General features: G+C 35.7%; 1 protein-coding gene across 11 annotated transcripts in view; it reads left to right on the top strand.

Moving 5' to 3' along the window:
• Positions 1-15,424, top strand: part of ZBBX (zinc finger B-box domain containing) — a 116,286-nt gene that overhangs the window by 88,273 nt on the left and 12,589 nt on the right. For all 11 annotated transcript variants that reach the window (XM_073897752.1, XM_073897781.1, XM_073897763.1 and 8 more), the window contains 4 exons: positions 613-920; positions 4,463-4,616; positions 5,787-5,903; positions 12,533-12,790. In XM_073897752.1, coding sequence (XP_073753853.1) covers positions 613-920; positions 4,463-4,616; positions 5,787-5,903; positions 12,533-12,790 — 837 coding nt within the window. The remainder of the gene's footprint in view (positions 1-612; positions 921-4,462; positions 4,617-5,786; positions 5,904-12,532; positions 12,791-15,424) is intronic.

Consider the following 15,424-nt stretch of genomic DNA (forward strand, 5'->3'; position numbering starts at 1 on the left):
AAGAGTACCTGCAGATAATTCCATTGTGCACCCAGGTTGAAAACCAATGATCTAAAGCAACTCATTTATTTAAAGCAAACATAATGAGGAGGTGACTAATATAATCTTGCTCATTTTGTAGCTTTCCAGAGGCAGGTGTCCCAGCTGAAACATTTTCTGTGCCCCTAACTGGTCCTGCTCTTTCATCTGCAGATTTCCCCTTGCCCTCACCTCATCACTAGGCATGCTAAGGAAAAGAAGCAAAATGTGGAAATACGGTTCTCTCTGCAATATTTTTCATAAATTGCCGTTGTAAAACTTGAGTGGGAGAGGATGTAGGAAAGTGGGAATTGAACCACAGGCTGAAATAAAAATACACATCAATTTTGATTTTATTACAAAATAAAATCTTTCCTCCTTCCATGAGTCTGGTCCATTAAGGTTTGAATACATCAGTAAATTATGATTATCATTTATAAACATAAGCAGAGTAAAAGTATTTTAACATTGAGATCTCAGTAAAGAAATGTTGATAAAATAGTGCTTATTGGTAAAGGTTTATATGACAGAAGTTTTGGTTTATTAACAGTTTAATCAGTTTATTTAACTTCCATAAATAATTGTTTTCAACAGCAGGAACTTCAAATGCAGAATTTGACATCATTGTGGATCCTGATGTTTATTCTCCTGCCATTGAGAAATTAGGGGAAAGCAGCTTTTCTGAAAGAAATTTCAAGGAGAAAAAGATAGATATGGAAAGTAATCAAAAGTCTGGTGATTCCTGCGTATCACTTGAGAGCAAGGATTCTTTGCCAAGTATAGATTTAGAAAAACCTTCCATTAAGGAGCAATTGTCTCAGGACATCAAAGAATCCTTGGAATTTAACAATCGGCATGAGAGGCCAAACTTTGAAGATTCTAAAACTACAGAGTCACCACTGGTAAATCTCTATTATGTTTATTATATTAAAAATTCTATATGAAGCATCATAAGAAATTTTATATTGACACCATATATTCTTAAGTATTACTACCTATTGAAGTTAAAATGTGCTTCCTTATATTATCATGAGATAGTTGAAGAATGACTCGCACAGGAAAGAATGTTAATGACCTACAGGACAAATTCAAATATGGTAAATGCCATTATAACAAACGGTTTTAGGTGACAAATAACACTTTTCATGTACGATAGAAAGAGAGCTGTTACTTTTCTAAATGAAATTTATTATTATGAATAATTTAATATAATCCTCTTTAGCTTTTTACTGTATAGTCACTGGTTAAAATGAAATAAATGCAGATATGTAGATAGAACCGGTTTTTGTGTCTTAATGTAAGTATAAGGTTTTAGCAGTTCCTTCAGAAACATGGCTAATAAAGAAATAGGGGTATAGTTTTCATTTCATCTTAGAGGAAAAAGTAAAGTAGCTCATTGTTGCATTAATGCCAAGTTTTGAAACTATATTTGAATCTCTGTTCTATATATTAAAAATCTTAGGTAATCGTGATTACCTAATACGTTTTTTTGGAAATCAGGCAAGTCAAATTTTTAACAACCCTTCAAAGTCATTTGAAATGAATCTCCATGGTGCCTGAAGTGAAGGTGGGACCAAAAACATAGAAGAATGACTGTTGAGCTCCTGCCACTTCTGTTTGGGGGATTGGATTTTGGGGCCCACTTTGTGATGGGTCTTCTTCCTTTCTAAAGTGCAAAATTGGAACTGAGACCTTTGCAAAAACTTTTGATCCCTAGAAGTGTTCTCAGTCACTGAAGGGATACCCTGGGAGACATACTCACAGATGCAACAAGATGAAGAGAAACTGATTTCTGCAGAGGATCTGGGACAGGTCAATAAAATATCTTACATGAAAAATGGGTATCTTGGGCTTTCATTTAACATAGGGTTATGGTATAAATATACATTTCTTGCTCAGAAGCTCCAAGCAAACAAATTCACATTAATTTTAATCCATGTCTATTGATACCTTAATGTGTCTGCCAAAAGAAATCCAATCCCTTCTAGAAGATGTTCTCACAATGTAGCTGATAATAGATCTCAAAAACAAAGCCTCATTGCAGATGAGATTTTCTTCTTCCTCCCCCAGTGAAGAAAACAATCACACTGAATTTCTGCAAGCAGAACTCTAATTTTCCAATTTCCACGTGGCCTCATGAAGAGGGCTAGGTGACAATCTACTCATGGAGTGTCCTGTGTTATGAGAGAGGAATCCTGAGCAGAAGGACCCCAATTCTTTTATATTGGGTGCAAGCCTGCCTGTTCTGTGCCCTAGGGGGAGACATTCTCTGCTGTAACCTAATAAAGGCATTTGGCCAAAGCTCGCAGATATGTAATCTATGGTGATTTGTATAATGGAAAGCAATCGAGCAGTTAAAATGAATGACATAGGACTATTTTTGTTGATATGGATACATCTCAAAAATACGGCATTAAAATTTAAATGTAAAAGGACATATAGCGATAAGTCAGTATTTTTGGAAACATTTAAGACAATTATAACTTTTTATTGATTCATTCAGATGTAACAGTCAAAAACATGCATTGGAATTAAGTATGTCTACTTCAGTGCAATAATACAATTAGCTCTAAAGACTAATTTTTTTGGTATGGATATCTGAAGCAAATATATTTTTTAAAGATTTTATTTATGTATGTATGTATTTATTTGAGAGGGTAGGGGAGGGGCAGAGAGAGAATCTGAAGAAGACTCCATGCTGAGTGTGGAGCCTGACACGGGGCTCAATCCCACTACTGCGAGATCATGACCTGAGCTGAAACCAAGAGTCAGACATTCAACTGACTGAGCCACCCAGGTGCCCATGAAACAGATATTTTAAATTATTGATATTAAATTGTGTGATCAAGTCATGTTATATATAATACATATCTGCATATTTAAAGTATTACATAATTAGAATTTGAAATATTACAAAGCTACTAACCATATTCTGATTACTTATACTACTATCGTAAAAAAAAAGTGGTAAATGATTATGTCATAGAGAATGGTGTTTTATGTATAGCTGTAGAATCTACTTTGTTTTCATCCGTGATGACTAGACATGAACTGTGTTTATTCTCGTCCTGCTCTAGTAGAAGCCATTCTTTGAGCAGAGACTACTTAAAAATCTATGTTGCTACAGTAGAAAATTTAAGAGTGAGCAGTAGGGGAAATTTTTAGCAGTAGAATTACTTGACTTGCACTTGAGTGCACAATAGTTCATTCTGCACTTCAGTTTTCAGAAACTGAGTCCTTCATAAAGGTGGAAACTATGGAATTCAGTACCAAGTTGTAGAGCATCAGCAGTGGGGTAGGGTTGGGTGCCAGGAAGAACATGGACTAGTTAGGGGCTCTTGGTTCTGGTTTGACACCACCAGTAGATAACTTTGTGAGTTTGAGAAACAAACCAACGCACTTTCTTTGTTCTTATCTCTCAACTGATGCTTTTAGAAAACGTTCCAGATTTGCAGTTGTCTAATACAAATAAGAGCCACAGTAGAGCTGAAGGGGTGCTGTAAATTGATAATCAGTGTCTGGGACAGCCAGGGAAGATGCCATGAGTAGAGCCAACTTGGACTTGTCTTTGAAGGAGGTGCTTTATCAGTCACTAGCTTTGTTTTGTAATATTTTATCATTTATATGTCTTATAAATTTGAATTGAGTTATAATTTTTTGTATCGTTTACTACCCTGAAACAGACTGCATTTGGGCATTAATTAGATCCATTAGGGAACTGTTAAATACTGAGAGCACTCCGATTATATTTTAAGCCCATCTAGAGCTCTCACGTCTGAATCTCTAATCTGTTTCTTACTAGACTCATGTATGTTTTAATCCCATTAATATTCTTCCCTGGGATGAAAGCATATCACAAAATGAATTCATAGGGTGGGAAAATAAGCCTAGGCTTCACATCAGCCAGACCTAGGTCTGCTGGTTTCTAATTGTATAAACTTCTCAAATTACTTAGCTCGCTCTTGCCTCAGTTTACTATATGGATGTTTGCTTCATGATGAGTATTTTAACTTGGATTCTGTCTATGACCAGATTTATTTCCCTTGGTGTTCTACTTTCATCTTTGAAGTTAGTTTATGTATAGACGAAGATACTAATTCAAAAGCACAACATATGAGGGAGATTCTGTTTTCCAGAGTAATTTATGTGCAAAGACACTAAGGGAGGAAAATAAAAGAAGGGAGAAATGAGAACTTTTGTGAACTTCTGCCCTCCTTGGATCGATGGCAACTTTCGGATAATTATCCTAATTGTGGTTTATATATTTTTCAGAACTTACTATATATAACTGTTGTGGTATTGTCTATGTCTTCACTACTAGAACCTAAATCTGATGAGGGCAGAATCTGTGCCAAGAATATAGTAGGTGCTCAATGAATGAATGTGCTGCTTTGTGTTGATGAGATAAAATAAACTTAATTTTGTTAACTGTTTTGTTTCCTAGTTGTTACAAGAAATAGCCCTCAGAAGTAAGCCTATAACTGAACAATATCAAGGACTTGAAAGATTCTTTGTTTTTGATAAAAATGAAAGGCTCAACTTCCTTTCTTCTCATAGCTTAGAATGCAGCTATTCCAGTACTAGGATTACAATTGCAGGTAAATTCAGACATGAAATCAGACGGACTGTGGACCAACCGAATTATTTTCTGACACTTTTTTTTAAACAGCTCATCCTCATTTTAGGAAATACTGGGCAATTCTGTTCAATGAAGAAAGTCATTTTCTTCTTCTCCAGCTGAAATTATTAACCCTGTGTGAGTTGCCACATATTTAATTTTGAGGCTACTCTCAGAATGTGAGAGAACATAAGTAAAATGAGACTGAGGAGAGATTATTTTTAGAATTTAGAAATGTAGCCTTTACTAAATTGTGAAATAGAAGTTCTTTGAATCAGTTCATTAGCTGCTAAGTATTGTATGATGATTCTTAAATACCATCTTAAAAGCAAATCTCAAAATCTCAGGATCTGTGAGATTTTTGAGACATAGCTGGAATTTCCTTCTAAAGTTATAGGTCATGGTGTCACCTATATTCTTAGGTTTCCCATGTATTCAGATGTGTTTATTCATGTACAAACTATTATACTTTATGTTATATTGTTATATTCTTGAAAAAGTGTTTTTATTCAAATGTGTGTGTGTGTAATATTTTTGCAATTTAGGGTTTATTTCTTTTTATTATGCTATGCAAATTTTATGGTTTTTATTGTATAATTATGAGATTTCTTTTATAATATATACCTTACTGTTATCAATGTTTCTTTTTTACCCCTTTTTAAAATTTTTTTATTGTTATGTTAATCACCATACATTACATCATTCGTTCTTGATGCAGTGTTCCATGATTCATTGTTTGTACATAACACCCAGTGCTCCACGCAGAACGTGCCCCCCTTAATACCCATCACCAGGCTAACCCATCCCCCCACCCCCGTCCCCTCTAGAACCCTCAGTTTGTTTTTCAGAGTCCATTGTCTCTCATGGTTCGTCTCCCCCTCCGACTTACTCCCCTTCATTCTTCCCCTCCTGCTATCTTCTTCTTTTTCTTTTTTCTTAACATATCTTGCATTATTTGTTTCAGAGGTACAGATCTGTGATTCAACAGTCTTGCACAATTCACAGCACTCACCATAGCACATACCCTACCCAATGTGTTATCAATGTTTCTTATTTAGCTAGGTATTATCCAGTAAGACGATAAATAAAGCAATAACATGGATTTCTCTCCTTTAACAATTTAAATTAGTTTACCATTTTTCCATTTCAGGAGACAGAGAGTGGATCCCAGACCGTAGCATAAGTGCATATCCTGATAATGCAGTCGCCTTGGGTGTTCTGCAGAGTGCCCAGAACCCGTCAACGAGTAGAACACAACAAAAGATGGGTAAGATCAGCTGGAAGGCCACAGTGCCATACTGTGACTCACTGTGTTTTTTAGTTTGTCTCTGAGCAGTTTACTAGGTACCTGAAAATTTTTGCAGTTTCATAATGTGAACTTATTCATTTTAACTGGCTGCCTTACATTTTTCTTCCAAAATCAAAAAAGCAAGACTAGTCATGTTCTTCTCAACAACATGAGTTAAGTCTTAGTTATTGTCGCAACAATGTATTAGTGAATAATATTTTTGTCATGTAGTTCAGGGTATGGTGTATATTTTAAACAATCCTTATAAAATACATACTCAGTTTTATTACACTCTCAGCAAACAGTGTATTTTTACTAGATTTTGCATGTCATCCATTTGGTTCATATTATGATCAGACATAGCCATTTGTTTTTTTTTTAAGATTTTATTTATTTATTTGACAGAGAGAGATAGCGAGAGCAGGAACACAAGCAGGGGGAGTGGGAGAGGGAGAAGCAGGCTTCCCACCGAGCAGGGAGCCCGATGTGGGACTTGATCCCAGGATCCTGCGATCATGAGCTGAGCCAAAGGCAGACGCTTAACAACTGAGCCACCCAGGCACCCCAGACATAGCCATGGTTTAGGTTAAGATTGCTGCTTGTAGCCGTGGTTGAGACACCTCTGTTCTACACCTAGTTCTGAATGTGTTAAGCCTGGAATCTTGATTTAAATTCATTAACTCCATTCTCTAACCAAAATAATTTTAAGATTATCTACAGGATAACTCTTTTGACATGTTGAATCTCATTGTGATATTTTCCTAGAGAGTGTACGCAGAGAATTTTGACATCATTAAAGTCAGTAGTTATATTAGTTCATTATTATTATCCAGTAATACCTGCTGCAGTAAATTTGCTTTATGCTGAATTTCATGTGAAGTTGCTGTAGATGACTAGTGAATTAAGGCAATTCAACAGACATGTGTTGAGTATATTTGCCTGATGCTGGGCCCTGAGGGAAAAGGGATGCATAAGTCATGTTCCCTGATCTCTGGGAGGACACAGGTTTAGGAGGAACACTTGACAGAGGGGTTATTTGCCTTCGTCTGAGGGCCATCTTCAAGGCAGAGATTTAATTATATATGATTTATCCAAATATGCAAAATTTATATCTCTCTTGCCCTAAATCCTATGATTCAAACTCCTTGGCTAGCTTAGATCCCTTTCATATGCATTTCTGTTGAGAATCTGTCAGATTTAATTTTTTTTTTTTTTAGTAGAAAAAACATCCGTTTATGGTAAATGTTTTTTGGCTCTATGATTAGATACCTATTCTCACATCAAAGTCTCAAGCAGCTTCAAAACTACTGGTAGCTCCCTTCTCAGGTGATCAAAGGAACTGTTTTAAGTTACCATATATTGCTGAAAACAAATTCACATGGGTGCTATGAGAAATCTGTTACTAAGACAAATCTTTATAAATAAGTAGCCAAATGCTTTTAAGTATCAATTTGGAGTGATCAGTTGAAATCAGTAACTTATTATAAAAAACATTTGTAGGAGCACTTACTGTAGGCCAGGCACTGCCAGACACTGGTGACACAAAATCAGCCCCTGTCCCTGTATTCCAAGAGCATAGTCTAGTGCAGAGGTTCTCGAATGTTAGCGTGAGTATAACCACCTGGGAAACCTGTTGTAGTGTGGATTTTGCTACCTCACTCTTAAGATTCTGATTTATTAAAGTTGAGATAAGGTCTAGGAATTTGCATTTATCTTATCAACAATTCCATGTTATGCTGTTGTAGACAGTCCAAAAATCATACTTAGGGAAAGCTGCTATATAGATACATGAACACATAAATCACCCCATATAGAATACACATTTTATAAAAGGACTGTGAGTAACCTACTTTTGGAGACTGACAGGTAATTAATAATAATAGTACATATGATCAGTTATATTAGAGGTAGGTACAGGTGCAGTCTTTTTAGGAATGGAGATGGTAAAGTGATTGCTTTGTCATTAAAGGTGTAGGTCACCAAGGCATTAGAGACCAGGTGACATTTCAGCTGAGTCTTAAAGAATTAATAAGATTTACCAGTTAGGAGCAGAGGGAAAGGACTTTCTGAATATTTCAGTAGCCTGAAATAAAAATAAAAGTGTTCTGGCTATGTCATAAGTTATCGAAATCTTATCTTCTGAACTGATGCTAGTGTATAAAGGAATTCTTCTGTAAGATTTTTAAGTTTGTGAATGTAGAAACACAACAGCTATGAAATCCACCCGTGTTGAGCAGCAAGCGCACTGATCCTCCCCGAGCCCTGCCAAAACCTCCTGCTTGCCCACTGCATCTTCCCATGCCCGTCTGCGTGGCCATACACGTCGGTAAGTCTCCAGTTCAGGAGCCATCTTGTCTCTCTCTTACCCACCACAGCCTGGTCACCCCTAGAGCCTGCTGACTTCAGCATTGACACTGATCCCAACTCTGACCACTTCTACCTTCATCGCCTAAGATGAGCCCAGGCCAGTTGTCCATCATCTCTCATTTGTCTCTCAGTTTCACTTTTTGCCTTTCCTGAAAACAAGTTTCAAAAAGTAATTTCCATCAAATTCTATTGTTTATAGTCAGTGAGTGAATTGTTTATAGTCTATGGGGAGCTCATCACATTTTCTGTAAACTTAAAGCATAAATCGCATCTTGTCAATCTCCTGCTTAAAAGCATTTTATAGCTTCTTATAGAAGACAGAATAAAATCCCCAGCATTTCTTACCAGACATCACAGAGCAGTGCTACTGAGTTGGCCCTGCCCCACTGCCAACCGCACCCTCTCCCACAGTACAGGTAGGCTGGCTTCTTTTTGTCCTCACACAGGCCACGCTCTCGCTTGTTAGCTTTAAAATTTGCTCTTCCATCTAACCTGGGATGGTCTGTAGCCTCTTTGTCCCGCTTCACACCCTTTTTCATATGATCGATTCTTTCCCATTTTTCCATCTCAGCCAGATGATGCCTCCTTAGAGAGACCGTCTGAAACCACCCTACCTGATGCTAACCTCTCTTTTTTTTTTTTAAGATTTTATTTATTTGACAGAGAGAGACACAGCGAGAGAGGGAACACAAGCAGGGGGAGTGGGAGGGGGAGAAGCAGGCTTCCTGCCGAGCAGGGAGCCCAACTGCGGGGCTTGATCCCAGGACTCTGGGATCATGACCTGAGCTGAGGGCAGACGCTTAATGCCTGAGCCACCCAGGTGCCTCTGATGCTAGCCTCTTGAGACCCCCCCCAAACACATTTACCTTCTTTGGTCCTTCTCCTAGAACCTATTACTATATGAAATTATCTTACTTGTTTATTTTCTGCTCATCCTACGCTTGGTTGGAAAGAAAGCAAGGACCTAGCCTGTCCTTTTCTTGGTTGCGTCCTTAGTGATGGAACACAGCCTGGCATATTGTCAGCACTTAGCAAGCGTGTCTGAAGGAGTGAAGCAGGAGAGCAGGACTGTGTGTTAGTGTGGAGTACAACTTGAGGGTAGAGGCAATGTCTCGTTTACTTCTGAGTACCCTGATCCTGACAGAGTGCCTGGCAATTTTAGGATTTGAGAAATGATTTTGTAATTTAATTGGATTGGGTATTAATTCATAGGCTCTCAGAGTTGGAGGGGATTTAAGACATCATTCTGTCCAACCCCTAAATTCCTCCTAACTTTTGCGGGTGAAATACAAATTTGCATGTCTCAGGTCACAAGGTAATTTCTAATTCAGTGAGACTGGGCAAGTGCTTCCCACTTTAGCCTTCTTTCTACTAACCCACACTGCTAAATAAAACGTCTATATATGTGTTAAGAACTCTTAGAAAATACATTTTTATGTTTTATGTATAAATGCTTAGTAATTTACACAGTAGAACAAGAATATCAAAAGGCAGTGATGTTTCTCAACTTTTATTCAGGAATACAATAGTGGCTCCTTTGATCAGATGTTATTTGTTACTAAAACACTGTGCAAAAAGCATGTTGCTCTGCTGATGTTTCATCCGATTCTAATGTTTTTACTTAGACTAGCAATAAGAGTTATTGTACTAAATACCATCCAGTGAGTGGTTCATACTTTCATATCCTTGTCAGCATTCTTATGCCCATTAATATAGTGCAGAGCGCCCTTCTCTTTTATCTTACCAATATATGGCATGGTCTCATTAGTAGTCATAGAGCATATACTTTAGCTAATACCAAGAACAATTTCTTTCATTATTTTTAGAGTATAACTGCGGTCAGTGGTAATCTGTAATTTCCTAAGATTACACTGCCAAATGGCACGAGTTACTCCAAAAGGAATTTCTTCTGTTTATAATCTACAAACGGGACTTCTAAAAAAATTATAGAATGTTCCCTTCAATTATGGCATTTTTCATTAGTGTCAGTCTTAATGGTGTTTCAAATCTTAACCCCAGCAGTAACATCAGTAAGCTTCTACATTAATAAGCTTGTAGAGAGAACGATATACTCACCTAAATAAACAAAATAAATAAATAAAATCAAGGACCGGATTGAAGCTTCTTCTGTCTCTCTCTATGTTTTGGGGACTTTAAATTACCCTTTAAACATATTTTCCAAAAAAAGATGGTCTGTTTGCCGCATGCTAAGCATAAGTCTGCCCCACCCCCAGGGTCCTTTTTTCTCAGTTGGGATTAATTAACCTCTAATACTGTGGCAACCAGATGTCACAAGAGTTCGGCAAGTGTTTGTGCTCTCCTGAATCTTCTGAAGGGCATCTATGTTATGCTAAATTTTTCTCAACTCATATTTGTCTGTGTTGGCAGAAGTCCAGTTTGTCCTCATAACGTCTTCCACTTGCTTTATTTTAATCAGAGTTCTGCATTCCTCTGAATTTTACTTGACTGGGACAGAGCACAGTACAAATGGAAGGGTCTCATTTTCTCCACAGATGCAGAAGTTTCAATTCATACGTTGAATTATTGTTATACTCACATGCTTCCACGATGGCTGTTCCTACTACTGCTTTATTATGTAGGAATGGCAAGGTTGCTTTTTTGTGTATCATGTATTTTTATGTATTTGTGTATTTTATATATGATGTACTCTTGTGTATTAGAGGTAAAAGGGGAAATTATTTCCAAATTCTAGCCATTAAAGTAATCCATAGGGATATTTACATTTATATGTCTTCAAACACAGATGCATTTTTGTCAGTGATTTTTCTTCATAATTGTCTCTGTGCACATAGACAAAAAGGTCAGAATCTTATTTTAATTTATTCATAATTTCATTCCAACAAAAAATGTTTTCAAAATTGATTTCTGAAATGTTCATTAAAATTGGTGCCCTTTGGGACTTACCTTAGTCAGTTTTAATTGCTTAAATAATTACATACTGCATTAAAGATGCTTCTTAGGGTACTAGCTACATTCAAAGTAGATTTTTAAGTTAAAAAAAAGACAAACTCAGTAGTTATTAAATGTTTAATACATGACAACTACTTCTAGTTACTCTTTTGAATCTTGCATTTTCCTTTGAGTTGAGTGGGCATAATGCTATAATGGAATATGTTCATTCAAATCATGACTTTCATGATATTGACAATAGCACTTCTTTAAATAATCCAGTATTTTACACAAAGCCAATTTGTGTTAAGGGACTACAAGGTTATCTTATAAATTATTTATATTTAATATAAATATATTAATCTAAATCAGGACCGTGATTTAGTACATATAAAAATATACCTACACTATGAATCTAAATTTGTACTTTGAATATTTCCTTGGCCTTCATTAAAGAATCTTGTGAGCAGTACCATAAGATAGATATATGTAGAGAGAGAGAGAGAGAGATAAATAGTTATTTTGTGTTAGTGTAGGATTTGAAGAGTTTTTTTCCTACTATGAAAGAAACACACATGTTGAATAAACCAACTAAACCAACCTTTGAAATAGATGAAGACAAAGTTGCCTGCCAAAGTGACTTAGTGGAACAAAGTAATAACCTGAGTTAGATCTGTGTTTCTGGAACTTTTCCACTAAAGTGCCCTCTAAAGCAGCAGAAAGTGAACTCATATTTAGGAAAATTAGAAATATGATCTCAATATCTTTAAAGCCTGTGTTTTTCTAGAAGATTTTGCATATACTAGTATTTTGTCTCCATATTTGTCTTAATAGAAGAATGTTACACACCATCAAATAAAATTCACTAGGAAGTGGTACCATGTCTATTTTATGTGTTTTTACTCTTACAAGGCACAGTGTGGTATCATCCTAGAATTTAAGAAACACGACACAGTTTGGGATGTTTATGGAATAGGTTATAAGATTAGACATTGGGGAAAAAAAGATTAGACACTGAATTGTTCTGGAATTAACTTGGTTTACAGATGTCTTGCTTTAGTTAATTTAAAATTAGCTTGTCTTTTTCTGAATGTAGGGAAAAAAAAGGGAAAAATAACCCAGAAGTGTTCTTTATGACATAAGGGAAGTAACTTGGGATTAAAACATTGTGGTAAACCAGAATGCATGATAATTTAAAATCCACTTTTTCTTAAACTCTGTTGCATGACCTTAACTGCTCTAGATTTAGGGGGCTGGTATTTTATATCTTTAAGCATTCATTCAGAATTTTTGAAAAGGTTGATAGAAAAATTTTTTATCTTTTGTTTTAGGCCAGATATCACAAAGACCTTCAACAGCAAATTTACCCCTTTCCAACTCTGTTAAAAAAAGCTCCAGCTGCCTTGTCTCCTCCCATCCTCGATCAAGAAGTGCGACTGCTCGACCATTATCTAGAGCTGCTTCTGAAATTTCAGAAATTGAATATATTGATATTACTGACCACACTGAGCCTTTCCTAGATGGCACTGCTGATCAGCAAACCTTAGAAAGTTTGGAAAAAGAATTAAATGTGCTGAGAAATTTTGCAGGTAATGCTATTTTTTTCACTATAGACAATGTAACTCTGCCTTCTGCTTGATTCTTCATAATCATGTTCCAAGAAAACAAGCTTTCCGTTTCCCTTATTTAACCACCAACCTTTGTATTTGTTTCCTTGGATGTCCCTGATGTCACCCTGAGAATGTTATAAAACGTATGGATGCCCACACCAGAGATGTCTCCCTTCGCCTACGTAATACACAGTTAAAATATAGCATAAGGAACTTCATGTGGACAGCAAAATAATTTTTTTCTCCTTTCTACAACCCCTCTGAGTGGCTGATCTCTGTAGCTTTATGAAAGCCACCACCCAACACCCCTGTTGGAGAATTGAGCTGTTAGATCTTTTAAAGCAGTATTTGTCCAATTTCAGTGTGTATACAAATGCCTTGGGGGGTCTTGTTACAATGCAGATTCTGGGGTGGGGCCCAGGATTCTGCACATCTGACAAGTACCCAGTTGATGTCAATGCTGGTTGGCAGACCTGTTTAAGGAGAAATTATACTTGTGCATTCTCTTTCCTAAACCTCAGTGGTTGCAGTCAAGCAAATGATAACCATATCCTTGAGAGAAATACAAAAAAAAAAATACTAAGAAGGAAGCCAAAATCCCCACAAAATCTTATTGCTCTGAAAACAACCATGCTATTTGACGAGCATCATGAGTATACATATAAAAATAGGTAGTTAGAAGGATGAAAAATTGAAGGAATGACAGTAAAAATTTTATAAAAATATATTTATGCTCTACATATTTTTAAATAATTATGTATTTACCCAGTTTAACAAAAGAAAAATTGAAATGAAACCAAAGGAAATTGTACATTTCAGAGAAGTATTTTTTCATCACAAAAATATTAAGTTGAAATATATGAAACTGCCATTTTGTACACAAGAAACAGTGGGATATTGGTAATTTTATATGGTCTATCCTGTAATTTTTTATAAATATCCTTTTAAAAATTAAGGAAAAAGGAAAAAAGAAACATTAAGTTATGAAGGCCATTTGTAACTATATATGACTTAGTTTTAGACAATAACGATTAAATCCCTAAAATTAAAGGACTCATTTGTTCTTTTTTTTTTTTAAAGATTTATCCATTAATTTGAGAGAGAGAGAGAGAGAGTGTGTGCGCGAGAGCACACAGGGGAGGGGCAGAGGGAGAGAGAAACTTCAGCAGACTCCTGTTAAGCTGATAAGCCCGAGGCAGGGCTTGATCCCATGACCCTGAGATAAGGACCTGAGCAGAAACCAAGAGTAGGAATCTCAACTGACTGGGCCACCTAGGCGCCCCTGGTTCTTTTTTTTTTTTAACCACATGTGATTTATAAAAAAATTATATATATGTAAATATACATATATTTATATATAAATTATATTTACATAATTGAACATATTGCTATTTTATTATTATTTTTCATTTTTTAAGGTTTCCTTTTATTTTCTTTTTCTACGTGAAAATTCATATTAGATTAAATGATCAGTGCTGGCATTTTTATTATGACTTTCCATTTTTGAGCCTTTTATTTTGATTCATCTCTAGACGATTTGATTGTGGAATTCTTGAGAATGCCTGTTTCATCTTTATGGTCAATTGGCAAGTTAGCTAGATTAATTTAGTGGATCACAATTTTTTTTCCTCTGGACTTAGCAGACATTTCTCCACTGTCTTCTGTCCATGATTTTCGATGCTAGTTAGTTTAGCATCAAGTTTTCCTTTTAACTTCTGTTTGGTTAAATTTAATTGTCGAATAGTTTTGCCCCCAGGTAGGGCTCATGGTAGCTCTACTGCTCGAGTTCTCTCATGTTTGAGAATGCATGCTTCCTTTATATTCAATGGCAAATCAGCTGAGGGTAAGTTCCTTGGGTCATTTTACTTGTAAACCTTGTACATACTGATTCTTTGCTTTCTGGGTCTGAATTCTGCTATGAAGTAGTCTGAGGTCACCTTGGTTTTTTACTTCACTCTCTCTCTTGCATGTGACAGGGTTCTTTCCTGACTAGATGTTTGAAGAATTTTTTTCTTAATCTTTGAAATTCAATAACTGGACCAGGAATGTGTTTCAATATCAATAATTGAGGATTTCTTAAAGCACAGGGCTCTCTTTCTTTCTGTAGAATAAATTGCTCCTTATCTTCAGAGAAATTTTCTGCTGTTGTATGTTTGAATTGCTTTTCTGTTCCATTTGGCTTTCTCTTGCTGACAAACCTATTTTATCTATGTTGGATCTTCTTTGTACAATGTATTTACTTATATTTTCTTCAACTATTTTAACCAGTTTTTATTTTCCTTTGCATTTACTACTTTATCTTAAGCTTGTATTCTATGTTGGAAATTTAATTTTCAGCTATAGTTATAGAATATTCTTTATTGATTGATTTAATAAATAATGGATTTGACTTAATAAATTAGCTCTCTAAAGGTATTGTTTTGATTTTTTTTGGTAAATTTTTACTTTGATAAATTTCAAATTTATAGAAAATTTGCAAGAATGCAAGAAAATACAAACTCCTGTATACTCTTTATCCAATTCACTATTTAATCTGTCTTTTGCCCTGCTTAGATATGTACATACACACACACACACACACACACACATTATCCTTTCTTGTGAACCATTTGA

Source organism: Callorhinus ursinus, unplaced genomic scaffold (assembly GCF_003265705.2).
Source record: "Callorhinus ursinus isolate GAN/ISIS: 27379988/994484 unplaced genomic scaffold, GSC_fseal_2.0 scaffold1, whole genome shotgun sequence".
Taxonomy (NCBI): Eukaryota; Metazoa; Chordata; class Mammalia; order Carnivora; family Otariidae; genus Callorhinus; species Callorhinus ursinus.